The 27,571-nt window shown below is 41.5% G+C and overlaps 1 protein-coding gene across 1 annotated transcript in view; it reads right to left on the bottom strand.

Moving 5' to 3' along the window:
* Arid4a (AT-rich interaction domain 4A) overlaps positions 1-27,571 on the bottom strand; it is a 75,525-nt gene that overhangs the window by 19,092 nt on the left and 28,862 nt on the right. Inside the window, exons 11-19 of the mRNA XM_055595329.1 lie at positions 26,770-26,936; positions 14,166-14,238; positions 13,211-13,305; positions 12,970-13,067; positions 11,612-11,843; positions 7,818-8,068; positions 5,335-5,532; positions 2,613-2,697; positions 1,795-1,936 (exon numbers count right to left, since the gene is read on the bottom strand). Coding sequence (XP_055451304.1) covers positions 1,795-1,936; positions 2,613-2,697; positions 5,335-5,532; positions 7,818-8,068; positions 11,612-11,843; positions 12,970-13,067; positions 13,211-13,305; positions 14,166-14,238; positions 26,770-26,936 — 1,341 coding nt within the window. The remainder of the gene's footprint in view (positions 1-1,794; positions 1,937-2,612; positions 2,698-5,334; positions 5,533-7,817; positions 8,069-11,611; positions 11,844-12,969; positions 13,068-13,210; positions 13,306-14,165; positions 14,239-26,769; positions 26,937-27,571) is intronic.

Genomic DNA, 27,571 nt, shown 5'->3' on the forward strand with positions numbered 1-27,571 from the left:
CATTTGCACTGAAATGTAAGGGGAAGGACAAAATAAAAACGTGAAGATTCAGGATGTGGTGGAAAATGCCCTTAATCTCACCACAGGCAGGTGGATTTCTGACTTCAAGGCCATCCTAGACTACAGAGAGTTCCAGAACAGCCAGAGCTACACAGAAAAACCCTGTCTTGAAAAGCTAGCATGCTAAGTGTCTTGACTTAATACAAAGATTAACTACTTTGTGTCCTAAGGGAATTATTCTAAAATTATTCTAGAAAGAGATGTTTAAAATGAACAATGTGAATTCTCCATATTTTAAGCATTCTTATTAACACACAAAGTACAGGCAGCCCACTGCTTGCGGGACAAATTCACTTTATGTCAGAGAATTTTTCAAATGCTAAGGTAGCATTCTAAGACTATAAAACTATACAATGTAAAAATTACATACTTACAGTGCTTATACCCTCCCTCGACAATTTTAAAAAGGAAACACTAAGTGTGTTTGTTTTTTTAAAGACAGGTTGGGTTCTCAGTGTGTAGCCTGGCTTGCCTCTATAGAGTCAGGCATCCCTCAAATTCACAGAGATTTAAGGCGAGAGCCATTATACTTGGCAAAGTTTTATGTTTTTAGCTTGCTGTTTTGTTTTTGTTTTTTTTTTTATAGGATTTATTTTTATTTTATGAGCAGGAGTTTTGCATGGATGGAGTGTACTGTGTTCATGCCTGCTTCAAATGGATGGCTAACGAGGGTGTCACACGCCCCGAAGCTGGAGTTACAGGCTTTAGGAATGCCATGCGGGTACTGAGAACTGAACTCCAGGCTTTGGCAAGAACAGCAACTGCCATTACTCAGGCCTCTGAATGATTATGTGAAAATGGTGTATAATCTCTTTGTGGTTTTAGTAAAAATACAATGTAGAATTCCCTTTTCTCACATTCAAACATTCTTCAGTTACACAGGTCTCTGACCCGGATGGGGATGGTTGTGCCGGCCGTACAGGACATGCCTCCTGAAACAGAACCCACTTCCAAGAAACCTTGCGTTTGCATGTGATGGGAACCTGCCAGCAGGCGGCACACAGGCGGAAAGACACCCTTTCATGGCCTACGCGCTGCAGCTAATGGTGAGCCTATTCTTTGGTAGTTTCTCTTTTTAAGGAGAGTCATTTTATACCACCATTTAAAGTCTCTTAAGCTTCATGGAAAAAGTGAAGCTAGAAAAATGAAGGGAAAGATTAAAGCAGAGTAAAATCTCTCACCAGTGCTGACCACAGAGCACTCCTCGCCCATTAGCCTGTGCCCTCAACAAGCCTCAGCTTGGTTAGCAGGCTGGAGGGGTCGAGACACTGATGCATCGTGTGGTTTGAAGCAGAACACAGCAAACACCAGGGTTCATGCATTGTTTCACCCCCACAGTTAAACTGGCTGTATCTAAAATCCTTATGACCGATGGTATCCTAGGTTAGCATCACTAGAGTTTAAATTAGAAAATACAACAAAGCAAGGTGCCAATTAAATTTTGCAGTTTTAATCATGTTAGGTTAAAAATTGGGAAAGCCTGCTATGCTTTTCACAAAGTGGCCATCATGGGCCACCTCGTTATATTTTGGTCAATGGCGCTTGTCACCCAGGGACACGGTAGCCCCTTAGATTGGTTAAGCACCCTCTAATGACTCTTGTACAAGGGTGAAGCCCTTCTTAGAATGTGTCCCCCGTTAAGTGACACATATGCATATAAATATGTTTTAAAAGTGAGCAACCCTTAAACCTGAGCCCCTGCTGTTTCACTGGAGCCATGGGCATGGGTGGTACCTGATTTCCCCTCACTGTTTGACGTCTTAGACAAGCTGTATGGCATGCTTGACGAAAAGGCGGATTTTAAAGGAGGTCTTCCCCGTTTGGACTTCTGCCTCTCTTCATCCCTCTTTTCGTCCTTTTCACTATCTTCTTTATTCTGGGGAAGGACAAGAAAATCCATGAGAAGGGCCAAGTCCTTTCAAAAATAAACATTTTTGAACATTCTATTTCTCCAAGAAAATCTATTCACTCCAAATCAAAAGGTCAGTTAATTTAAATGTCAAATCCTAATATGTGCTTGGAGAAAAATGTAGAACAGATTTCTAACCTATTCATATGAATACAATCACTCCCCCTGATTCCTCATTTCCCGCCAAGCAAATGAAAGGCATCAGAAACACACAAGACACCAGGCAGACCCCTACAGCAGGGACTGTGGATGGAAAGGGTGGGCAAGTGGGCAGTGGGCCAGCCGACAGGCCTGACACTGTGGAGACGGAAGTAAGAGATTTCCAGGGGTTCTCTGTGTCGTTCTAATGATGATGACAGTTATGCATCTGCCCAAACCTTCTGGGGGCACAAAGACCCAGAGATGTCTTACGGCATTGTAAACCATGGGTGTTTACCACTGTAACAAATGGACCACTTCGGTGACGGTAAGGGGTTGACAGTGAATGACCACACCCAAATAGGCAATGGGCATACCCGAAATTCCTATACCTTATTTTCACTATGAAGGTAAGATGACTGAAAAACAGTATCTTACAGAAAAGACACAACTAGTGTAATTCCTGTATGTTTCTATCGTAAGTGATATGAATGAATGAACATACCTTAACTTTTTTCTTTTGTTTTTTCTTTGGTCCACCTTTGTCCAAGGGCCAGATTATCCTGTCAGCCTTTACCCATTCATCGTATCTTAAAGAAAAAGTTTAGCTTTCACAATGATATCATGATATCCTACCTGAAATATATTCACACGCACACACGCACGCACGCACGCACGCACGCACACCCCTCCACACACCTGCACACTCAATCAGTGAGGTAAAAAGTCTGTTTCTAGCGATGGCAAAGAATGAACAGTCTAGTAGCTGTTGGCAAGGCATGGTAGCAGCTGTCCCAGGTTCTCAGTACAGCCGTTGTGGCGCATGGGTGGCAGAAGCAGGAAGTTCTCTGTGAGTTCGAGGACTGCCTGCTCTACAAAGGAAGTTCCAGGACAGCCAAATCTACACAAAGAAACCCTTTCGTACCCCTCCCCCCAAAAAAGAGGTTCAGAGAGCAGTCTGGGTAAGCAATCTCCTGATTCTAAACTACTTGAACTGCTTTGTGTTTCCATTCTCGCAATCTGAACTTTCTTTTTGGTTTTTCAAGACAAGGTTTCTCTGTTTTAGCTTTGGTTGAACTCATTCTATAGATCAAGCTGGCCTCGAACTCAGAGATCTACCTGCCTCTGCCTCCCGAGTGCTGGGATCAAAGGTGTGCACCATCACCACCCAGCCACAATCTGAATTTATAAGCAAATTTTAACTAAAATTCATTCTGATAATTAAAAGATGTCAATTTGTAAGCAATCAGCTCCCAAACATTTATAGTCCCTTTTTTTTCCCTAGAGCTCTAGCATCTATTATTCATAATAAAACTTTATTATGAAATTATAACAATGTTATAATTATAACTTCAGTCTTAAATTATTTAGGAATTATTTAAGAATATTTATATTCAATTTAATTTTCTTTGTCTACATTTGTTTCCTTTAGCCCAAGCTGAAGACTCATTTTTCTTGCACCTTTCTGCAAAACACTGTCAACACTTGAATTTCAACATAAATTACTAGTAAGAGACATTACTAGTAAGGGACAAATAGAATACCCAGAACTAAATAACACTTCTTGTGTTATATAAATGCACAGATATTTATTGCATTCAATAACACTGTAAACTAGTTGCCATGAAGACATGTAAAGCACATGGCTCCAGTATGTACAGGTTTTTAGCTGCCCTGGTACCATGATGTCTATACTACAGCTCAAAAGCCATTTCCTCGCAAATTATACAATAGTTAAACCTTTTGGAACAGAGATGACTATTAATACCTTATTTATAAATACTTCTTAACTTGGAATTTAGACTTTTACTGGGGGCCTACCAACATACCAGGCTCTATAGAATACATAGAGAAAAGATAGAACAGGACCTTGCTTTCATGTCTGATATAAAAAATATATCCTAGAGAGTTAAATATAGTCTGGTAAGTGCAATAAGACAGACATATACTTGATCTAGGGCTAAAAAGAAGAAAACACCTTACTCCTGAATTCCCTAGGACACATCAGACCGAACAAGGCCCTCTCTGGAGGACCTCAGCATGGTCTGCGCCGGCCTGGTCTGAGGGGTAAATCAGGCAGGTATTAGCAGCTACATGGGCTCCTCTCACACTTGAATTTTAGATGCTCCTATTTTAGAAATGGGGCTGAATCATCTAGAAACTATACAGCCAGAATTATACTAGCTTTTAGGAAGATGTATGGACAACAAAAAGTCATGGCTATCAGAGCGTGACTAATGAGCATGTGACAAAGGACTAGTAGAGTCATCAAGGAAAGCGAGAAGAGTGACAGGAAAGAGAAATTCTAGAGGGCATGACAGGGATGCACACAGCCAGAGTAGATGGCTGTGCACGAACTCTGGGGGGAAAGTGGATGACGTGCTGCAGCCGCCAGAGGTGGGGAGTGAACTGACCAGGCTAGCCTGCTGAGTTACTCCGACCCTCGGAAGCAGTGCTGACAGCTAGCACACAGCCCTTGCTACGTGCTGCCCATCGCTCTATGCACTTCGAATGCTAGCTAACGTGAGGATCATAAATCTACAACTCATTGGTAAAGTAAGAACTCAAAGTCCCCAATCTGGGCTTGAGAGGTGGTTCAGAGTATAAGAGCATTGGCTGTTCCTGCAAAGGCCCTGAGTTCAATTCCCAGCAACCACAGGGTGGCTCACGGCCATCTAGAGTGAGATGTGGTGCCCTCTTCTGGCGTGCAGGTGTACATGCGGGCAGAACACTGTATGAATAATAAATGGTTAAAATCTTTTTTTTTTTTTTTTTTTTTTAAAGTACCCAATCGGGAGAGGAGGAAATGGAGTCATGACAGAGCATACAGCTAGAATGTGGAAAAGGCGGTGACAATATGGCTCCACGTCAACCCAGAGCAGCTGCAACAGAGTTTAATTACTTAGCCAACTCAAAGCTATTACAGCGCCTGACACTGGCTTGACTTGTACAAAAGGGAACAAAGACGCACACAGCCTGGGCTCTGGCCTCGCTCCCTGACTGTTCTGCAGGGTCTTTGGAGTTCTGCACTGTCCCTGTTTCCTGAGGTGGAGCCTGAGCATCCACAGACTCAGCCTCACCCTGGCCTCTTGTGTTCCGCCTCCCTGTAAAAGAGTGACAAACTCGTTCCAATGCCAGATCCTGCTGGACAGTTTACCAAACGCACAAGGGCTCCCTACCACGCTGCTCTTTGCTAAGCACCTGGCAGAATGAGCTTCATTGCTTACCTGACATTCCATCCATAATAATGCACCAGGTACAGAACCTCCCCGTCATCCATCTCGGTGCCTTTAATGCTGGCTTCATAAATTTTCTGAGTTTTTCCTCGTCCATACTTCACTTTCACTTTGGTTCCTGTCAGGCAAGGCTCTGTGCTGTCCTCATCTTCCTCCCCTTCCGAGTCACATTTGCTTTCAGTTTCTTCCCTGCAGTGAATTACAACAGTGACAATGATACTAAGAGCTTAATGGAGGGCAAGACAGTAAGTGATAAGAGATCCAGCATGTAGAGTCTTTACAACCTAAGTTTACCTTGGTGACATGTCAGTGAAGGAGGAGGAGAAGAAGGAGGAGAAGGAGAAGATTTCATGGACTACTCACTAAGGAATTTATTATGTAAAGGTGCACTGTACAGACAGAAACCCACACTTCATAAAGGCCAATCCATAATCACAGTTAATGATGATACTGACTCAACAAATCGCTTTTAAACCAAAAACTAAAAAACAAAACAAAACAAAAACCCATATGCCCAGGAATGGCCTTTGGGATTCATTCAAGTGCCACCTTACTTTTGAGACCTTTCTAAAGCTATTTTGTAAATTCTTCCAACTAATTATCTTAAATCTACTTTAGCACTCTTGTCTTCTCATTTTAGAAAGGTTCTTAGACTGTTCAGTGGGTAAAATAATGAACAAAGGCTACCTACCTTCGCAACCTTGTCTTTTAAACTAGTTACTGTTTTAAACATGAAGCTACTTGTTAAAACTGCAGGAGAGTGATGGTAGAACAAAGCTTTATAAGTTTATGTTGATTTCGATTTGTAACTCCTCTCCCAGCAGCTTTTGTTTCAATAAGTAAACATAAAGGGAATTCATATGAGAAGTCCAGCACTTTTTAAAACACTGTACCCATAAAGTGAGAGTATCTGCCATCTATTAACCTCAAGGACGACTGAGGTGTTCTAAGAAGTTCAAAAGCTTCAGAAAGGGTCTACAGTAAACACAGGCCATCAGGCACACACAGGCCCTGGGTACATGACTGAAGCTTTCGTAGCTCGTTTGCTTTAAGAATATTTGCTCTCCAGGGATACTTCTCATAAATCTCCTTAAGAAATCATCTCAAAACACTGGAGAAAACCTACTTAAAATGGAAATCTTCATGACTCCTGATACAGACTGAGATATGTGCTGTCTGTTGTTTGTATACTCAACTTTCACTTAATAAAACAATATTATCCTTTGCACTGAAGATTGACGCTGTTCTAAAATACGTGCTCCATTTATGTACCAAGTATGAAGCATTTTAGCTATGTATTTATTCACATACACTCATTATTACTAGAACCTACTTTTTAATTTTAATTAGAACCTTTGTTTAATTTACTGTTTTAAATATTTAAATTCCTTACTCATTATTCTCAGCTCCAAATTATTTGCTGCTCCCTTTTAAATCCTATTTGTACTTGGCTCTACAACTTTTTAAACTATTCCACAGACAACTGCAGCAGCTCACTCACGCGTCTCTTCACAGAGCACTGAGCACCTCTGCTGTTTCACCAATCACTACGTTTTTAACCTCTAACTCTCCCAATGGCTTATTTGCAAATAGTGTCCACTATCATTCAGACACAGCAGACCACTTTCTCCAAATTTGGCCTAAGATCGCAAACTTCTAGAACATGTAGCATTCCATGGTAAAATAACTACAAAATAATTGGAGAAAAGCTTCTATTTTTAAGTAGTGTGTTATGCTTTTGTTTTACACTTGTTTTTTAGTAATACCTAACAATTAGTAAATTCATCTGATCACATGTACAGAACGGCCCACTACACAGCCTGGCGTAACATTACCTTGATCTAGCTGAACTGCCTGGCTCTGGGCTACTAAGTCACTTCAATCCATGCAAGTCTAATACATGGAAAAAAATACAGTACTCACTCAACAGCAAACAGAATGGACACTAAGATGCCGGAATTTACCGATGAGATGTGGGGCAAGAACGCATTTTCCCAGCTAGATCGGGGTGCATGCCACTTACTCTACCACGGTGACTTGAAAAAGGAAAGTGTCTTAAATAAAGCTGACACACAGAAACATCTGCAGGACTGTGCACCCTGTTAGCTTTCCCACATTGTACCTTTTTTAAAATGGAATTTTTGCTGTCGCTGTTTCCTCTTGTCCACTTCCTCCATTTTTCTCCAGCTCCCTTCCCTGCTGTCAACTGCAGGACCTTTCTTTTGACTGGGTGGCGCAGCCTTCTGTGAGGCCACTGTTTAGGGCACAAGTGCTATTAAAATGGTGCGACCAGTATATTCTCCAATTCCGAAAGGCGATACACATCATCTTCACAATGTGTCTCACCTTCATTAGACAGAGGAACGGAAGTCCCAATAAGAAGACATTCCCTCACACCTGAATCTCTAAGCAGGAACAAAGTGCTGCTGGACCCCAGACAGGTGCTTCTGGAGAACAGACATAAGACAATGTACCTCTCTTGGCTTTTCTCTTCCTCTTCATCTGACTCTTTCTCAGAATCCTCTTGCTTTTTAATTTTCTTCTCTTTGTGCTTTGGTGTACTTTTCCTCCCGAGTAGCAGCTCATTTTCTTTTTTCTCTGCTGTTTCATAGTCATCACCGACATCCTTATTTTCTATGTCATCTTTGACGAATTGGTCTTCTATTTTCTCTTCTTCTATTTCCTTTTTAATAGAATTTGCATCTCGAACAATTTTCCTTCGCCCCTAGTAGAAGGATAAAAGCTTTAAGAGAGCTAACAGTACAAAGAAAGACACCATTTCAGCTTTTTCTGAAGCCTCGCGGCAGTGACTCTCCTGACTCCCACTTGAGAGCGGAATCTGACATGGTATGTACTGTTCTCTTCCTTTTGGAAGTAAGAGAATAACCAATACAAATCTCTTGATTTTGTCCAACATTACCAGGGTCCCTGGACACATAATACAGAAGGAAATTCTTTTTCCCTGGGGTATGCAGAACAGCTCAGGGGAAATGGAGTGAGTGCAAAGCCCTGGTTGGGCACCTAGCACCCCTCCCCAACCCCCACAGAATCTTTGCTCACAGTGTCTCATCCCATTTTGTTTGGCAGTATTGGGGCCTTGCACATACTTAGCAAGTGGTCTCTCAAGGGTTTCATCCCTAACCGTTTACCTGTTGACTACGAGAGAAAACATTAACTGAATTATCTATATGTCAATGATAGAATTCCCTACTAATAATGTTGGGATGGCAGGATGGTTCGAAGAGTAAAGATACATACTCGCCACCAAGCCTGATGACATGAGTTCATGACCTCCTTGCCTCACATGGTGGAAAGACAAAGTAACTTCCATAAATTGTCCTCTGAACGTCACATATGGGAATGCACACTCACATGCATGCATAAATATGCACGCGCGCGCGCACACACACACACACACATGCACGACACACACAAATGTTTAAAAAAATATTTAAGTTAGTAATGATAACCTTCATAAATCTGCCCCCTTGACTTATAGCCTCTATGAAAGCTCTGTGATCTCCGATCTTATCATTTATTTAAATAAAAATCGAATATCAATAGATTTTATTACAACAAGAAGAAAATATGAGTATATTTATGTGTGATTATGCTTTAAGGACCTAATGGCATCAGTGTTTAAAACGTGAGCTTTTGGGCTGAGGAGGTAGCTCAGTATTTAAGAGCACTGGCCGCTCCTCCACAAGGAGGATTTAAGAGCACTGGCCGCTCCTCCACAAGTTTGCTTCTGAGCACCCTTTCTTACAGCTGCTTGTAACAGCAGCTCTGGAGGATTCGCCACCCTCTTCAGGGCTCTGAGGGTGGCCACAACCAAGGGAAACAAGTACATTCACATAAAACCTAACTAACTAACTGACCAATCAACCACCCAATCACCCACCCAACCAACTAACTAGTGAGATGTTTTTTCAACCAGCACCAAGAGCATCCATGAGGTAGCAGGAGGCACTTGTCCTGTTCTCTAGTGGGTCTCTACCAAACCTCTTGCTTGTCACCTGACTGTAAAAGTGGTGAGCCTTCTCAAGACATTCTAAATTTTCCCTTCTTGTCAACTTGATGGCGATGGCAGAAGACTTTCCTCCTGCACTTAAAATGGAAAGGATTTAAAAGAGAGAGAGAAAAGGAGCTGGGGAGGTGACTCAGCATGGAAGAGTGCTTGCTCTGCAGATGCGAGGACCTGAGTTCATATTCCTGCGCCCACCATTAAAACTAAGCCGCACATGCACCCATAACCCCAGTGCTGGGGGTTAGGGAAAGGGGCAGAAGAGAATTGCTGGCCATAGCTCACCTCCAGGGACTGTCTCAAGGGACTAAGGCAGAGAGAGATGGAGCAAGACACCTAACCTCTCCCACGGCCTCTGAATTTGCAGATACACACATACACACGCACACACGCACAAACTCTAAAACAAAAACAGTTCAACAAGGCGTGATATAGTTTAACCCTATAATTCCAACACTTGGAAAATGGAGACTAGAAGGTCAAAAGTTCAAAGTTAGCCATAGCTACATAGTGAGCTGAGTCTAGCCTAGGCTATATGAGTCCCTCTCACATAACAAAACTTTAAAATAAAAATAAACTTAAATTTACACCTTTTACGAAATTCGTGAAAAGATTTCATTCATTAGATGACAGAATGGTCAGTTTTTAAAAACAGGATTTCCAGGCTGGAGAGATGGCTCAGTGGGTAGGAGCTCAGTCTGCTTGTCCAGAGGACCGGGGTTCAATTCCCAGAACTGTCTGGTGCTCCACTTCCAGGAGGCCCGGCACCCTCACACAGACATGCGTGCAGGTGAAACACCAGTGCACACACCACAAAAACAAATCACGGAGAACGAAACAGGACTTTTGGGCTGAAGAGATGGCTCAGGAGTTAAGAGCACTTAGTGTTCTTGCAAAGGACCTGACCCACAAGGCAGTTTAAAGTCTTCTGTAACTCTAGTTCCAGAGGACCTGGTACCCCTTCCTGGCCTCTGTGGGCTCCAGGTATGCGCGTGTTGTGCAGACATACATTCAGGCCAACACCAATTCACATAAAATAAAAAGAAACAATTCTTTTTAAGAAGAGGAAAAGAAAAACAAACCAACCAACCAACCCAGGATTTCTCAGCAACTACACGAGAAGATAACTTCACTTCACTTCGCCAACAAATGAGATACATCAGGAACTGAAAGCCGGGCCTGGGGGCACATGCCTTTAATCCCAGCACTGGGAGGCAGAAGCAAGCAGAGTTGGAGGCCAGCATGGTCCAGCAGAGCCGGAAATACATACTGGAGAAAACTTGTCTCAAAAAATAAAAATTCAAAAAAAAAAAAGAACTGATTTCTTTGCTGGAGTAGCTGCCCATAAAATGATAAATCTTGCTATGCCGCTATCACTGGGCATGGATCACGAGAGGGAGTGGTAGTCCTTCCTAAAACTTTAATCAATGGAGAGGAACACGGGGGGGGGGGGGCACGGGGAGATAAAAATCAATGTCCGCACACACAAAGCTGTACAGTATGCAGGCAGATTTACAGGAAGCACAGGAGGCACCAAGAGGCAATTCATTCAACCACTTAGTGAGCACTTTCTACGCGCTGTGCTTCTGTCTTCAACATCCATCCTTGCCTTCAAGGGATGCAACTTCAGTACAGAGGGAGAAGGAGAGATCAAACTAACTCAGATTGTCAAGTACATGCCAGATATGAGGATGAGAAGGAGGTAGGGAGCAATCTCAGGTAGAGCAGCCGGTGCAGGTGTCACTGAGGTGACACTTTAGCAAGGAACTTGAGCAGAGTACATGGGACTGAGCCAGACAGCAAAGGCCTGAGCAGATGGCAAGAGAAAGAAGTGAATGTATACAAGGGGTGTGTGTGTGTGTGTGTGTGTGTGTGTGTGTGTGTGTGTGTGTGTGTGTGTTGTTTTTGTCTGTCTGGTTTGGTTTTTACGACAGGGTTTCATGCTGTGGTTCAGGCTGGCCTGGACCATGGTGTGTGGCTGAGGTTGAACTCATGACAAACCTTTTGCCTTGGGATCCTGACAGCTGTGATTATAGGCAGGAGCCACCAGGCCTGGGAGGAAGAGTTTGGCAAGCAGGAGTAATCTGCTGCCCATAGAGAAAGGTCGCTATAATAACCTTACTGCAACATTACTAAGTACTGGAATATAAAATAGGTTTTCTGCACAAATTTTTGCATATGTAAATATCCACAATAAAACTTTTAAAATAATGCTTGGAGCAGATGAAATTAGTAAAAACTCACTCTTGGAGACTTTAGTTCTACGTCTTCTCTGTCACTTTCACTGTTTGAATCAGTATTCTCCTCAGGCTCACTCTTCAATTCCATTAAAGGCATTTCCTGGTCCACTTTTACAGCCTCTTCCATTGATTCTTCGAAGTCTTTTTTTTCCACTTTTACTTTTGGTTCATGGTGGTGAATAGTTCTGAACTGAATATTTGCAGAGCGGCAGTACTCCTCAAAACCATAGAGATACCTAGACACACAATGTTTCAGCTTCAGAAATCTGAGTTTTTGCATTTCACTTGACTATTAGGCAAATAAACAGTAAAAAGCACACCACTTAAAAGTATTCCTTTTATGTTAGCAATTTCTGAATGCCTTTGATACAATCAACAGAAATGCTGTCAACTGGAAACTGTCCTGAGAACCTGAGACACTGACAACTCAAAAGAGCCACCGCAGAGCACTGTTCTAGCCAGTCCAGTGGTTCTCAACCAGTGGCTCCCAAACCCTTTGGGAGGGTCAAATGACCCTTCACAGGGGTTGCATATCATATATCCTGCATACCAGATATTTACCTTAGGATTCATAACAGTAGCAAAATTATCGTCATGAAGTAACGAGGAAAAGAATTTCATGGTCAAGGATTACCACAAGCTGAGGAGCTGTGTTACAGAGTTAGGGTGTCAGGACGGTAGAGACCCTCTGCTCGAGAACATGTAGAGAACCAAAACTGTAGACCAGGACCTGCAGCTGCGCGTGAGGCGCACGCCTGCATGCTGCACCCCAGCCTTGAAGAGGAAATCAGCATTGCATGTGAAATGGAGCAAAGTAGGCTATAGACTCTGAATCCTTTCCAGTCACACGGGCCGACTAGCCCAACCTTTAACATTTATGTCCCTTGTGGAGTGTCAATGCTGGTCCCTGTAAATGCTTGTTTGTTTGTTTAGTGTGTGGTTTCAAGACAGTTTCTCTGTAGCCCTGGCTGTCCAGGAACTCACTCTGTAGACCGGGCTAAACTCAGAGATCCATCTGCCTCTGGAATCCTGGGATTAAAGGTGTGTGCCACCATACCTCACTGATATTTCTTCTTCTTCCTTTTTTTTTTAATATACTTTTTTTTGTTGATTCACTATATATTTCATATCATGTACTCCAATCCCAGCTTATCTCCATCTCTTCATACTCTCTCTGCCCTGGCAACCTCCCACGAAAAGAAACCAAAACCAAAACCTAAGCCAAAAACAAAGACCCAAAACAAAACAAAATCTTGCAATGGATGCTGTGGCCTCTCACGATTCATCACATAGTATAACTTTTCCCCAAACAGCTTTACTTGTTAATATTCATTCTTTAATCTTCGAAGCTGGACTACTTACTTTCTATAAGCAGTTTTTACATTGTAGGAAGCAGCTGAATTCAAAATTGGAATGCCAAGGTCCATATAAATTTGCTTCCACACAGCACCACTGTCAATCTGGAAAATTAAGATTTTTGTTAACAACTGTCAGAGGAAATAACCATTACAGCAGCACTCTGTGCTCTTTAAGAAAATGTGTAGGTCGCTGCAACGTCAAACAAAGTTCTCATCACACGAACACTTAGGAGTGCTCTACTTACATTGTCACATCCCCCCTGGTGGTAGACCAGTCTGAAGAGCTTGAAGAGATTGAGGTCCTTATAGCCCAAAACAGGTGGTTTGTTGATGGGAGTGCCTTTTTTAAATGCCAGAAGGAAAAAGAAAGTGTTTAGTCAAATAAAGAGTGCCAGTGTTTGAAGTGCAGATACTGACTTCTGAATCAAGAACATTTACTTACTATAGATGCACCCTGAGCAGGCCTTAACACACAAGGCTCCTGTGTTCTCTGTGCAATTTTGTGGGCTCTCTGAATTTTACGAGCTGCACATTCCTATGACCACTCAAGGTGCCTCTACACCAAGGAAATGGCTAAAATGAAATTAAAAATAGGGGCTGCTAGCTGTGCTCGCACTGGCGGGTCGCTGCAGCAGGAGCGTACGCAGCAGGAAAGCTGTAGCTCCAGCCTTGCCGCTCACACACAGGAAGCTGCATGCACTTCTCTGCAGGGTTTTTCAAAGACACAGGATATCTGGAGCCAAATTCCTCGAGGACTTTCTAGGGCTACAAACTGCCAGAGTGTGATGATTTATAATGGTTCTATTTCTTTTCCCTCTACTGGAAATCCTATTGCACTCAGAAAGAGGCCGAGTCCACTCTCTTGAGCGTAAGGCGCTGAGGATCAGGTGAGCTTACTCTCCATGAGCACAGCATTTTACCACTGAAATAAATTACTATGCAGAGTAATGCTATGATTGGTCACTTTTTATTTCGGACTATTTTAATCTTTTTATAAATACAAGGGAAACCAAATTTAATTATAGAAACACTGATTTCCTGTGTATTCTACTTAAAAGAGCTTGTTTTTATTTCCAACATTTAACTGACATCAGGTACAACTGATTCATAGGCTTTCTTCGGAATACAAGGCACTCCTAATAAGGCAGAAACAATGCACATACCTCAAACATAAAGCTATTAAAAAAAAAAATGACATACCTCTGTCTTCCATAAACTTATAAAGCTGTTGGAGGAAGTTGTCCCTCTCTTCAGGATCAGGCTCTTCCTCGGGCTGTAAAGGCAAGCACAGTGAGCAGAAAGAGACACAATGTTATTGTTGTTAATGTGAAGCCCTGATGTTTCATTTTAATGCTTTGGATATTTCTGCTGTTCTGGGGCTCGAACTCTAGGCCTCCCAAATGGTGGGAAAGTGCTCCACTGACTCCATCCCCAGCCCTTAATTCACAAGCTGGTGACATGGACCTGCTGCAAATGTCCACCAGTCTCTACCCTTCATCTCACCTTCTACTCTGACCCTGCCTTGAACATCATCAAAGACTAGTAAAACTCAAGAGGAAAAGATTCCAGAATGGAGCAAGAGGACTGTTTTTACTTCATTTGACTTTATTTGGGGGAAAAACAAGAATGTCATATGGCCCATACAAATATATTGGGAGATAAGCATGGTAATGCCAAAAATATTTTTATATAAAATATCATCACTGAATGTATATAAACAAAGGTTGGAAAGGCAGTGGCAACAGTTTTGTGTTTAGATGAGACTTATTTTTTCATTAATCTGAAATTCATTCAAGTAAATCATAAAAATTGTATTTTGGACCAGATCTCATGACCTCCTTGTCTCCCCCTAGCCTGCTTTCTCTACTGCTTTCCTTGCTCTGTATTTGCTACTGTAACCTTTTAAAAGCATTTATAGACAATATTGTATCAGATCACAATGTCAAAAGGCTGGATACTCTGCCTCAAAGCAAAACCAAAAGAACTGTTTATCAGCAAAGAAAGAAGCCACATAATTACTTAGTTGGGCATGTGCACTTCTGTAAAAAATAAAATTCCAATCCCCAACTATCTAAGTGTTCCTATTTATTAATTATGTAAATCTAATAGTATTTTCCTATAATATTATTATGGATTAAAACAAAATATCGTAGGGTTGACAAGATGGCTGAGTGGGGGAAGGCATTATCCCTATGCTTGACAATAAGAGTTTAATCCCGCCCACATGGCGGAAGAAGAACTGACTCCCACAAGTTACCATCTTACCTTCATACTCATGCCGTGGCTCACATGCACATACACATGTGTTATAAAAATAAAATATCTTTTGGTAGATTACCTATAAATATATATTTGTAGTTTTTATGTTTTTGTTTTGAGACAGGGTCACTAGCAGGACAAGCTAACCTCAGCTCTGTAGGTAAGGATGACCTTGAACTCTTGATTTGCCTGTTCTCACCTCCCACATGCTGAGACTGTAAACCTACACCACGTCTGACTTATGGAAATTATTTAAATCTCAGCAGTACTATGGAGAAACTAATAAATGGGGCTGGAGACAGCTCAAAGGTTAAGAACACTGGCTGTTCTTCCAAAGGTCCTGAGTTCAATTCCCAGCATGGTGGCTCACAACCATCTATAGTAAGATCTGGTGTACAGGTAGAATGCTGAATGAATGAATGAATGAATGAATGAATGAATGAATGAATGAATGAATGAATAAATAATTAAATAAATAAAACCACTAATGTTTCTCCCACATAAAGGATCATAACTTTGGAAAATAATGTTCCTATGTTCTAAGAGAGTAATTCAGATTTTTGTGTTTTAAAAACCATGTTCTGATAAAAAGCAATGTTCAGGCAATAAATATTGATTGTTCGGTGCCTAAAAGACTACAGGCACTTTAAAAATCGTGTTATCCTTTAAGAATTTTAATACCAAATACTACAGTCAGTGATCAATGACCGTGTAGTAGATTAAAATACAGATTTCTGTGAGTGTAAGCCCAACCCGGTCTACAGTGAGTGCTATAACAACCAGAAGTACGTTGTTAGACTCTGCCTCAAAAACAAATAAATAAATAAATAAATAAATACATACATACATACAAGTTGTTCCCCAATACAAGCAAACAAAATCAACCCACTAACTGCACAAATAAGGTTGCATCTAGCTATGCCAAATTCTTCAAGATTGAGTATATGCTTTTACAGATTAAAAATTGACAGTTTAGAAGGGCATAGGAGGAGATGAGGGAAGGAGGGTGGGACTGGGAGGGGAGGAGGAAGGGCCTAGAGCTAGGAAACAAAGTGAATAAACTGTAATTAATATAAAAATAAAAATGTAATTAAAAAATTGACAGTTTCAAGGCATTAAATTAACATATAATAGTACTTTAGGCTCTGTGAGGAAATGTGCCACAAAACTAAGTTTAGGCCCAGTTCTAAGACAGAAACATAAAACAAGAAATTCAATTTACATATATCTTCTCTTTCTTTTTCTTTCATTCTCTCTCTCTCTCTCTCTCTCTCACTCTCTCTCTCTCTCTCTCTTCCAAGATAAGGTTTCTCTGTGTAGCCTTGGCTGTCCTGGAGTAGCTCTGTAGCCCAGGCAGGCCTCGGACTGCCTCTGCCTCCCTGAGTGCTGGGATCACAAGGCGTGCGCCACTGCATCCGGCCAGACCTACTTTCTTGAAAGAAAATTTCCACCAAAAATAAACAAGTAAGCTACAAATAGGTTTTAACTTTACCTGATGGTTTTTGCAAAACTTAAAAATCTCAAATGTGATAAAAAATCGTTCACACAGTTTTATGTAGCCGTGTTTGATGCACTAGAAGATGCCCCTGTGCAAAGAACTGCCTTTGGCCTGGGACTCAGATCTGCCCCTGGAGTCCTGCCCACGCACGTACACACCTCAGCACCTCTCTCCCGATCGAGAGCCAAGGGCTGCTGCATTTCTAAAGGACTTAAGTGTGGGAAAGGGCAGGAAGAGAAAGGTAAGGGACTCTCTAAACTGTAAGACTTGTTCCTGTCATGTAATCAAGGGTTAAGGACACACTCAGTAAAATAGCCAGAGCAAGGGAGAGGATTTTACGGATACAGAAGATACATGTAGGTGATTGTAATGTTAAGAAATTTATACCATTACTGGACACCACTATATTCTCCGTAGTATTTACAAGTTAACTGCTTATCAACACTATCAGGTTTTGACTTTTGTGACATGAGGCACTATGTCTTCAAATTAAGTTCAAGTATATCCTAATAGTGATAACGGAGCTGGGCAAGAGCACTGTGGATGAAAACAAGAGCACAGGGAACCATCTGTTTTTGCTGCGTTGATTCTGGCAAGTGGTGCAGACAGACAGAAGAGGCCAACACCACACACTGTAAGTGCAGAGTGCGGGATCTGGAGGTGGAACCAACAGTTCCGCTGCCTTCATGATATTAAAGGAAGCCTTTCAGTGTGGCTGCTGGTCCCCGGACAGCAAGCAGCAGAGACGGGACTGACAGAGGGAAGCTGTGATCAGAAAAGGGCTTTGTTACAAGGAGCCAAAGAACCACAACTTGGCATAGTGGATGCAACATTTTCATGTTTGTTAAGTTCTCAGCCATGCGTGAGGCAAAGGGATAGGAAGGGGAAGGATGCTGTCACATCTGTCCACGGGGAAGAGGGAGCTGTTGCTGGCAGTCTTACTTTCTGTGATGGGACTGTCACCCTGCCTTGAGCAGAAGGGGGAGGGGGAGAATGAAAGCAGAAAAGAAGCTGAGGGAAGAGGTTTCTGTTGGTTTGTCTGTCTGTTTTTTCTTCCATTTTCCTCCATGCTAGCAGTGCTCAGTCTATGAGCTTCCGGAAGAGGTGACTTTTTTCACAACTTTAATCTCTGATGACTGGCATGTAGTTAGATAATCATTGCATGATAAAAAGACATTTTTGAAACGGAGTTGAGAAGATTTTCTTCCATGTTTCCCGCCGGCTGCAGTAAAGCCATGAAAGCAGGGGAGGGAATAAGAGTACCTCAGGTGTTCCTAAGACATGCTAGCCAGACTGCTCATCTGCACCGGCCCCACATATACCTGGGAACAAATGCTCATTCAGAAATGGCATAAATTCTAGTGGCAAGTAGACTTTATACTACTTTATTGGGTAGATAAATACAATTCATTACTCTTTTTTGATACAGGGTCTCCTTCTGAAACCTAGTCTAGCCTTGAATTAATGGTGATCCTCCTGTCCAAGTGCTGAGGTTACTGGCATGTGCCACAAATAAACTAATACAAACACTTCCATTTTGCTGTTAAGTTTCCTAACAAACAAATCTACTTAATGGACTGCAAATCTGGAAAGAATCCAAACTGTCAAAATGCATATGGAGGCTGGCCTGAAAGTGGGAGCTTCTTCCTGCCTCTGCCTCTGCCTCTGACCAGGTGGCTGCGGCTACAGATGGGCATCACCAGTAGCTCCTGTGGCGTTCACGTGAGACGAGAGCCTGGAACACAAAGCTTACCTCAACACCAGGAGGAGCTTCTGAGAAGTAGCCAAGTGGTGGCTGCGGGCTATGGGACATGTGGAAGTGAGAGTAAGACGGTAAAGTGAGTCCGGTCAGGAAAGACCAGATTTTCAAAGGCCAGGATGAAAAGAAATATGTATAAAATAACAACAAAAACTGATAGCAAAGTCAGTGTTCATCTGATAGGGGCTGAAAGCTGTTAAAGGGTTCCCAGTGGGCCAGTTACAAACAAGTATTGTTAAACAAGAACACTGAGGCAGGGCACAGAAAACTACCTCAAATTGGTAGGAGGAAAAAATATTTACAAAGCACAAAAGTATGTATGTGTATGTGAGAGAGAGACAGAGAGAACGAGTACATTCTCTAAGAAAAGAGGTATTTTGAAAGGAGAATTTGTGTCGAAGACTGTTCTAATTAACTTCAAACAGTCCAACAACTTATTTCAAACAGTAATTTCCCAATATTTTACATAATCCATATTTATTTATTTACTGATAAACTAGGTAACGAAGGTTTAATATGGGCCAGGCTCTGTACTGCTGGCTGCCAGGGTACCCTGGGCAGAAAGAATGAAAAACAAAATCCTGGGCATACCTTGTGTTCATTCACAGGACAGAAGAGAAGAAACAAGGGGCTGGAGAGATGGCACAGCGGCTAAGAGCACTGGCTGCTGATCCCGGTTCAATCCCCAGCACCCACATAGCAGCTCACAACTGTCTGTAACTCCTGTTCCAGGGCATCCACCTTTCTCACTCATGCAGGCAAAAAATCAATGTATGTAAAATAAAAATAGATATTTTTAAAAAGAAAAAGGAAAAACAAAAAACTGAAGTGCTTGTGAAACCTGAGCCTAAGTTTTTTCATAAGAGAAATTCAGAAAACAAAGAAGATACTGGATAATCTGCTGAGTGTGAAGAAACCTGCTTTGAAGGAATCATGGGTAATGTATCTAACTACATCCACAGTACCTTTTATACAAACACACACACACCCCTCTTAAATATACATATATACACTGATAAGAGGGTTACACAGTTTTCAGTTAAAAACCAACAAGTCTGTAAAAATTAGCAGGAAATTGTTTGAGTTAGTCATCTTCACTGTATGTTTTAACAGTGGTAAGAAAAGGTGTATCTTACTGGTGGTAAAGGTTCTAGTACAACGGATACATCACAAACATCTCAGTGGAATAGTTAATAACGACTTTAAAAAGAAAAAATCTTTTAAGAATTTTTAAAAATGTATTACTTTTTATGTGCATTGGTGCTCTGCCAATGTGTATGTGAGGGTGTCAATACCCTATAACTAGAGTTACGGTTGTGAGCCTCCATGTGGGTGCTGGGAGTTGGACCTGGGTCCTCTGAAAGTGCAGTTATGTTCTTAACCGCTGCGCCATCTCTCCAGCCCTCGAGAGTATTTTTAAAGTGCTTGGAGAGCTCTTCAGGAACATGTGTTGCTCCTGGAGAAGGGTCTGACTCCCAGCATCCACACAGTGTCTCGTAACCAGCTGTAACCCCCATTCCAGGGGACCTGATGCCTTACTCTGACTTCTGTGGACACCAAGCATGCACACAGTGCACAAACATGTGTTCAGGCAAAACACTCATGCACATAAAACAGAATACATAAATCTTAAAAATTAAAAAAGCAAAGGCTTGGTACAATGCTGTGCACCCGTGGTCTCAACTACTTGGAGGCACGGCCAAGAGAACTGTGTGAGCACAGGAACTCAAGGTCAGCCTGCAGCACAGCAACGCCCCATTCCCATGGAGGGAGAGGGAGGGGAAGCGAGGGAAAGGGAGGAGGGAGAGGAGAGGAGAGCTTAAAATCTTGATCTTTAGTTCAGTGGTCACTGAACTGAAGTTTCAAGTACAAAAACTGACAGTTGAGCAGGAGGTAAAGGTAGTAGGAGCAGTTCAAGGTGATCTTCAGCTTCTTAGCAAGTTTGAGGACAGCCTAGGCTTCTAGAGCTCCTGACTTTCATAGGCCCAGCAGGTAAGAGTGATCGGTTGCTACCAAACCTCATGAGTTCAAGCCCAGGACCCACAGGGTAGGAGAGAGCCAACTTCCCCAGGTTGTCCTCCAGCCTTGAGATACTTCACGATGACCTGCCTCCTCTATCCGAGTAAATATGTACATAAACAAAGAGAAAATTAAGTTTAAAAAATTAAGTTGGCAATATTTGTGTAAGGCCCAAAAGCCCTGACAGTGGGTGAATTATCGCAATGCACAAATCTGGAATAAATGCGACACTAAGTAATACTCGGCACAGCGCTTTTCAAAAAGAGATGGTGTTATATAACACGCTTTAGAAATATTTCAATTCAGAAAGGTAAAAACCACAACCTCTTTTGTGCCCTAAAATTATTTATTCCCAAAGGGATCACATGTGGTTTCTGTTTTTAAAAAACTGACTTCAGATCTAGTGCAGAGGACAGGCTGGAGGAGGGGCAGGGTGGACACGCTGGCACAGTTAGGGACAATGCAGTGTCTAGGTATAGACAGGGATTGCCTGGACTAAGGCTGGTAGAGTGTAAATGGAAAGAAGTGGGCACACTAGGTGCTATCAAGGAGGGAGAAGACAAAGGGTCTGTGTCTGAATGGGCTCCGTGGGGAGGGCCAAGAAAAGAATCAAGGTGCCTTCTGTGTGTCCGGCTTAGGCAACTGGGTGTGGTGCTTTTATTAAAATAAATTAGGAGTGGCCGGGGAGGGAGCAGAGAAGGTGAGAGAGGCTGAGCGCACACAGAGTTTGAACACTTATAAACAAGAAAAGAATGCGCATGGACAGTGTGATCAAAGTGCCTGTCGCTAAGAGGCATGTGAGATGTACAGAGATTTGGCGTCACTCTACATTTGGTTAGGAGGTAAACCAGAACAGGAATGTACTGTCATGTCATCTAAAGGTCTCTGGTGACTGTCAGCAAAGCTGCTGTGGTTGTAATGAGGATGAGACATGCCGCAGTGAGAGATGCGAAGTCAGGGGCAGTGCGTGGCGCTGAGCCGCCTAGCCAAAATGGTAAGCACAACTGACAGACAAGTGGAGAAAATCCTGGGACCCGGAGAGAAGAGGTGGAAACAGAATGGAATGGACTCAAGCAGGAAGAGAGGGAGCTGATAGGCTAAGACTTCCGATCCAGAGCAGAACCCCAGGGACCTGGCTCTCAGAGGACGACACACTGTCAACGGTGCTGGGAAGGAGGGCAGGCTGTCGGGCCAACGTCTGTTCTCCTGCAGCTTAAAGTCTGCTCCCATCCGAAATTGGGAGTTTCTTCTCACAGCTGGGGTGGAGACAAGCTGACGTGTAAAGATGACTTCACAGCAAATGCTGACCTGACTAATTATAGTTGGAGACCCAATAACACCTGATCCTAAAATTTATAGGAATGCCATTCCTGGTTGTGACACACACGAAAGGCACTTCCGGGAGCCCAAAAGCTGTGATGTATTTATGGCAAGACACTGTTTCACAACCCGACAGTCCCCCTTAAAACAGTTACATGACTAAAATTACAGCAGTGAACTAAACCTAGTAACTTATCTTTCCATTTGAAATGCTGTATACACTGTAGTCATCAAAATGTGATTTTGGTGCCATCATCAAGGTGTTTTCGTTGTTGTTGTTTTTGGCTTTTGGGTTGGTTGATTGGTTTACCTCATTTTTGGTTTTTCAAGACAGGGTTTCTCTGTTTAGCCCTGGCTCTACTGAAACTCACTCTATAGACCAGGCTGGCCTTGAACTCACAGAGATCTGCCTCCCTCTGCCTCCCAAGTGCTCAGATTAAAGGTATGCACCACCATACCCAGCAATCATCAAGTTTTGTTTTTTGTTTTTTTTTTTTTTTTTCTATTTTTTTTTCCTTCCAGAGCTGAAGACCGAACCCAGGACCTTGCATTTGCCAGGTAAGCGCTCTACCACTGAGCTAAATCCCCAACCCCAATCATCAAGTTTTTAATGTCACTCAGATCTCTTATGTGACCACAGAGATAAAGTATGATGATACAGAAAGTTAAAAAAAAAAAAAAACAGAAAAAATATATAGCTGTATTAGAGTGCTTGCTGGAGAGATGGCTCCATGGTTAAGAGCACTGGCTGCTCTTCCAAAGGACCTGTATTTAATGTCTAGCACCCACATGGTGGTTCACAACCATAGGTAACTCCAGTTCCAGGGGATCTGACACCCTCTCTTCTGGCCTTTACAGGCAGCAGGCACGCAAGTAGTGCACAGACTTACATGAACACTTCTACGCAATAATTATTTTTAAAGTGTAGCTGTGTTTGTTTGAAGAAATGCACAAACCTCATTAGTCTCATTGGGTGAACTTAGTGTGGTTCAAGTTTTAGGCTAAAACTGAAAATTTTTCAAAACTCATTTTGAAAGATTTTTTTTTTTACACGTGTACACGTTTTGCCTGCATGTATACAGGTGCACCACATACATGCAGTACCTAGGGAGGCCCGAAGAAGGCGGCGGTTCCCTGGAGCTGGAGTCAGAGATGGTCGGAAGCTGCCAGCTGGATGCTAAGTACCCAACTGGGCAGATGGAGGTCCTTTGCAAGATCAGTGGAACCCCGAGCCACCTCTCCAGGCCACCGTTAGGACATTTTTGTTTCCTTGTTTACTAGTCTGAATTTAAGCAATTTGTTATATTTGAATGTAAGCTCATATCTAAGTTAGGCATTGAAGGCTGGTGTTTCAGAGCTACTTAAAGCTTATTTTTATAGTAGTTGAAGTTATTAGATATAGCTAAAAATATTTGCATTACATTTTAAATCATTTGCTTTTACTGACGTTATAGTTTGCCTAAGTTATAAAGTATTTACTGTGGGTCTATACATGAAGTGATCTCGAATAATCAACAAACATTTTTAATCTACATGGTCATAGATTGACACAGATGGCATTTGATCTAAATACCAAAAGAATTAATATTCGTATTTCCAGGCATTAAAAAGCTCAAGCACTTATGGATTTTTCAATAATGGAAAATTATCTTGTATACTGAATGTTATGGTAATCTCTAGAAAATTCTCAAAATTGGAGAAATGAGTGTATCAATACACTAGACTAAAGAGTGAAGTTCTTATAAAAAAATTCACTAATTTTAATTTTCATTGCTAAACATGAAATCTTATACACAAAGGCTACTGATAAAGCTTGAAGATTTGAAGATTTAAGCTAAATCTAGTTAAATTCCTTTGGATAATTAATCTTCTAATATCTTACCCTTAGAAAACTCCCCTATATTTATCCAATATAAACCTAAGTCAGGAGAAATGAATAATTTCTATCATTATTTATATTCACCTGGACTTTCTAATAAATTTCCAAGCTCAAAAAAATTTAGTAATGTCTCTTCTAATATAAAATTTAACAAACATTTAAATACCATCCACAGAAATAATCTCTAGGCTTTTTTCAGCATAATTATCTATGGTGGCAATTAACAATACAGACGAGAAGCACTTGTCGGATCCTCAAGTCTCTTCCAAGCACAGTATGAGACATACTGCTTACACTCAAATCCTGAAGCATCATCTGAGTTGGTAATGAAATATTAAATAAAAAAGCTACTGCTCCATGATAAAGCTGTAGAACCTCAAATCTTACTGCTCCCACTTCTGTTTAGATGCCCCAAACACGATGTATCAACAGAGGCTACTGCTCACTCACGCTGCAGAAACAGCTAACACTTGTATGATTCTGCTGCATATGCTTGTTGGCCCACATTGGGTGACAATATACAGCCCTGTTTAAGGGCTTACAGAATGGTACAAAGGAGCTTTAGACCCTTGTAAAGCAACATTCAGGCTTCGCAAGGACAGCACCACTCCATCTGAGGCAGAGTTCTGAGCTGTAATGTATTAACAACAGCTCAGCCTTGCTGGTGTGGGAAAGGCCCATAATGACTAAGCCAGGTAGGCCCTGGCTTATCAGATTATTAAATGTATACCATCCTCATGCTTCTCCTTTTGCTACGGATAGTCAAAAACATTTCTTGGTTGATCAGCATGTTAAATGTTTTAGAAATCACTCTTCAAGACAAGTTAGAATGATTCAGCAACTAAATCTCAAATCCAAGAGCAAGAAATGCAGCTGATTTTCCCTCTGAAACAACCAAAACCTCACTCAAGAAAACCCACTAAGGTGGCCAGAGAACTCTAACTATGTGTCAACAGAGCAAATGCTGTGAAAATAATATCTGAAAAATAATTTAAGATAAACTGTATAAATCATGCCTACATTTTGTGATTTTTGCTGTTAATTTTCAGCAGGAATAAAGCAACCATGCTCATTAAATTTTAGTAAGTTCATAAGTAACACATTGCAAGAAGATACTATTTTTCTCAGTGTCCTTACCTTTTAGTTTTTCTTTATTATTATCTGTAAATAATAGCCTCTGCTCTATGCATTTTTACAGCATTTATCATTAACAGCTCGAATGAAACATTACAATATTATGGAATTAATCATTGTAACATGAGCACTATTTACTGTTTTAGAGGTACCCTCTGCAACTTCTTTCAAAGCTCTTTCTAGCCTCTTTGTTTAAAATTTCAGGGTATTTTTTGAAGGGTAGGAAAATGCATTCTGGAAGGGACACCAATTAAAAGTATTAGCAGAAATAAAAAGACTAATCCTTGTTCAGCATTTGGCAATATAAGATCATAATTAACGTTAAATAAAAATCCAAAAGCTAAACCACAGAATGCTAACAGTTCACACCCTGAAAATGTGGCCTATTTACCCTGAAGCATACAACCTAAAACTAAATACTGATAAAATACAGATATCACATCTCATATTCAAATTTTAAATCCTGAATTTTGCCAAACTGTCTCAATCATAGTCATTCCAAAAGCTATCTTATGTTTGAGAAAAATACCCTTTACCCTCTGATCTTCTAAAAATAGATTCCTACTGTCTTTTTTACAAAATACAGTTACGCTTGGTTATGAGCTCTGTCATATCAGCCATATAATCAACATCTAAATTTTTTTATTTAATCCCATTTTTGGAAATCAAAATAATAACTGAGTATTTAAAAAAAAAGTCTTACCTATGTGCTGCATGTCCTTCCAAATGCAAAATGATTAGCTTCCCCTTCTACTCAGCCAGTGCAGGGTCTGGACATGTCAGTGTGACTGGCAAGTCTCTGCTGTCCCTCTTAGGTCACAGCATCCGCAGGGCTACACAGCACTACTTACATTCTCTTCCACATAAAATCAGACATTACATGAAAGGAAGAGAAAGACAGCCCATTTCAAAGCAGCTGGCAAACCTCCACTGGCAACCTGCCAAGCCTCTGCTAAACCTTCCTGTCTTTCTGAGCATGCTCACTTAAAACCAACAGCACGTTACTATGGCAACTCTGTAGGCAGCCTGTAAGTATGAACCGCCATTCTGATTTCAGAGTGTAGAAAGCCAAATGCTGCAGGGGAAGTCAGAGGGAAGAACTAGCATACATTCTTCCTCACATACAAATCTAGCCGTGGTATTCCAAAAGCTCATGTGTGCATATGATACAGACAAAAGCACCTGACATTTTCAGGGCAAATTTTTTTCATGCTCCAATGGATGTTCTTTTTCTATAAACTCATGCTCTTTGTTTTGCCTCTCAACAACCAAAATTATACTAGAAAATTTATCTCACTTAACAAAACACCAGTGAATAAACACACACACCACCACGGCAACTCCACTTATGATTTCTGTGATCATATTGTGAACATGACACTATTATGAAGAAAACCACTCATGCTAAATACACAATCTAAATTTTTTTCCATTATTTGTCAAGCTGCTAGGAAAGTTTTTCTTTAGGTGTAATTAAGATATTAACCCCCTAAAATGTTTCCAAGTTATGAGAACCAAGACCTGGGTTCAAATTGCTCCGTTCCACATTCTAGGTATGTCAGCAAGGACAGTAACTTTCTGACTCTCACTGCATCCTGAAAGCAGGATAACAACAATTACTTCACCCACTGAGAATAAGTCAATACATAAAAATACCTGTGTCCCCCCCCCCCCCCAAATCTTGTTGATGATCTCTGAAAAGTACTTTTTGGTAACTTCACATTGAAAATTGATCCTGATTTGTATACTACACCACGAACCAATTAGCCACAACTTTCAACCAAATTAAGGTAAGATATGCTTCAGAAAAGAACAAACAATAGAGAATCTACACAGAGAGGAAATACATGGAGGTATTTCCAGAAGGAAGCAAAAAGAAAGAAAGAAAAGGAAAAAAGAAAAAGTTTCCAGGTTGCAAGCATGAAATTGAACCTACCAGCTCTTCTTCCTCCTTTTTGGCCTCCTTTTCCTTCTCCTCTTCATTTTCCTCAGCTGGGCACTCCTCATCATCACTGCTGGATGACTCAAGGATTTCACTTATATCCATTTTCCAATTATCAGGAACAATTCTAGCTTTTAGGAAGACGCTTGCTCTGCGCAGCCCTGAAATGAAATAAGAACTTCAGCGGCTGCTACAAATGAACAGCATGGCGTCCAGGGAGATGCATGCCACTCAGAGCCAGGAGGCTCGGCCCAAATCCAGCTATCACTCACAAAACGGTACAGGAAATCAGAGTGGATCATGAGTTAGAAGATCATGTAGACCTTATCACAAATCCTGTTGGAATTTAGGTCTGTTTACTGCTGTGAGACAGATATGTCACTATGTGGCCCAATCAAGCTGGAACTTGGGATCCTCATGCTCCTACCTCCTAAGTGACATCAAGCCTGGCAGAGATTACAAATGGCCTTTTAGGAAAAAAGATTCATTTTTATTTTATGTGTATGGGTACATATATTTATGTGCACACTTGACTCAATCAGTGCCATTAAATCCCCTAGAACTGATTGCAGATAGCTGTGAACTGCCATGTGGGTGCTAGGAACCAAATTTGGGTCCTCTGCAAGAGGAGTAAGTGCTCGTAACCACTGAGCCGTCTCTCCAGCCCTACTTCTAGAAATATTAAGGGTCATCCAGGTGTGGTAGCACACGACTTTAACCCCAGCACTGGGAGGCTGAGGCAGGCAGATCTCTGTGAGTTCAAGGCCAGCCTGGTCTACAGTGTGAGTTCCAGGAC

Source organism: Psammomys obesus, unplaced genomic scaffold (genome assembly GCF_907164565.1).
Source record: "Psammomys obesus unplaced genomic scaffold, mPsaObe1.curated_primary_1811, whole genome shotgun sequence".
In the NCBI taxonomy this organism is placed as follows: Eukaryota; Metazoa; Chordata; class Mammalia; order Rodentia; family Muridae; genus Psammomys; species Psammomys obesus.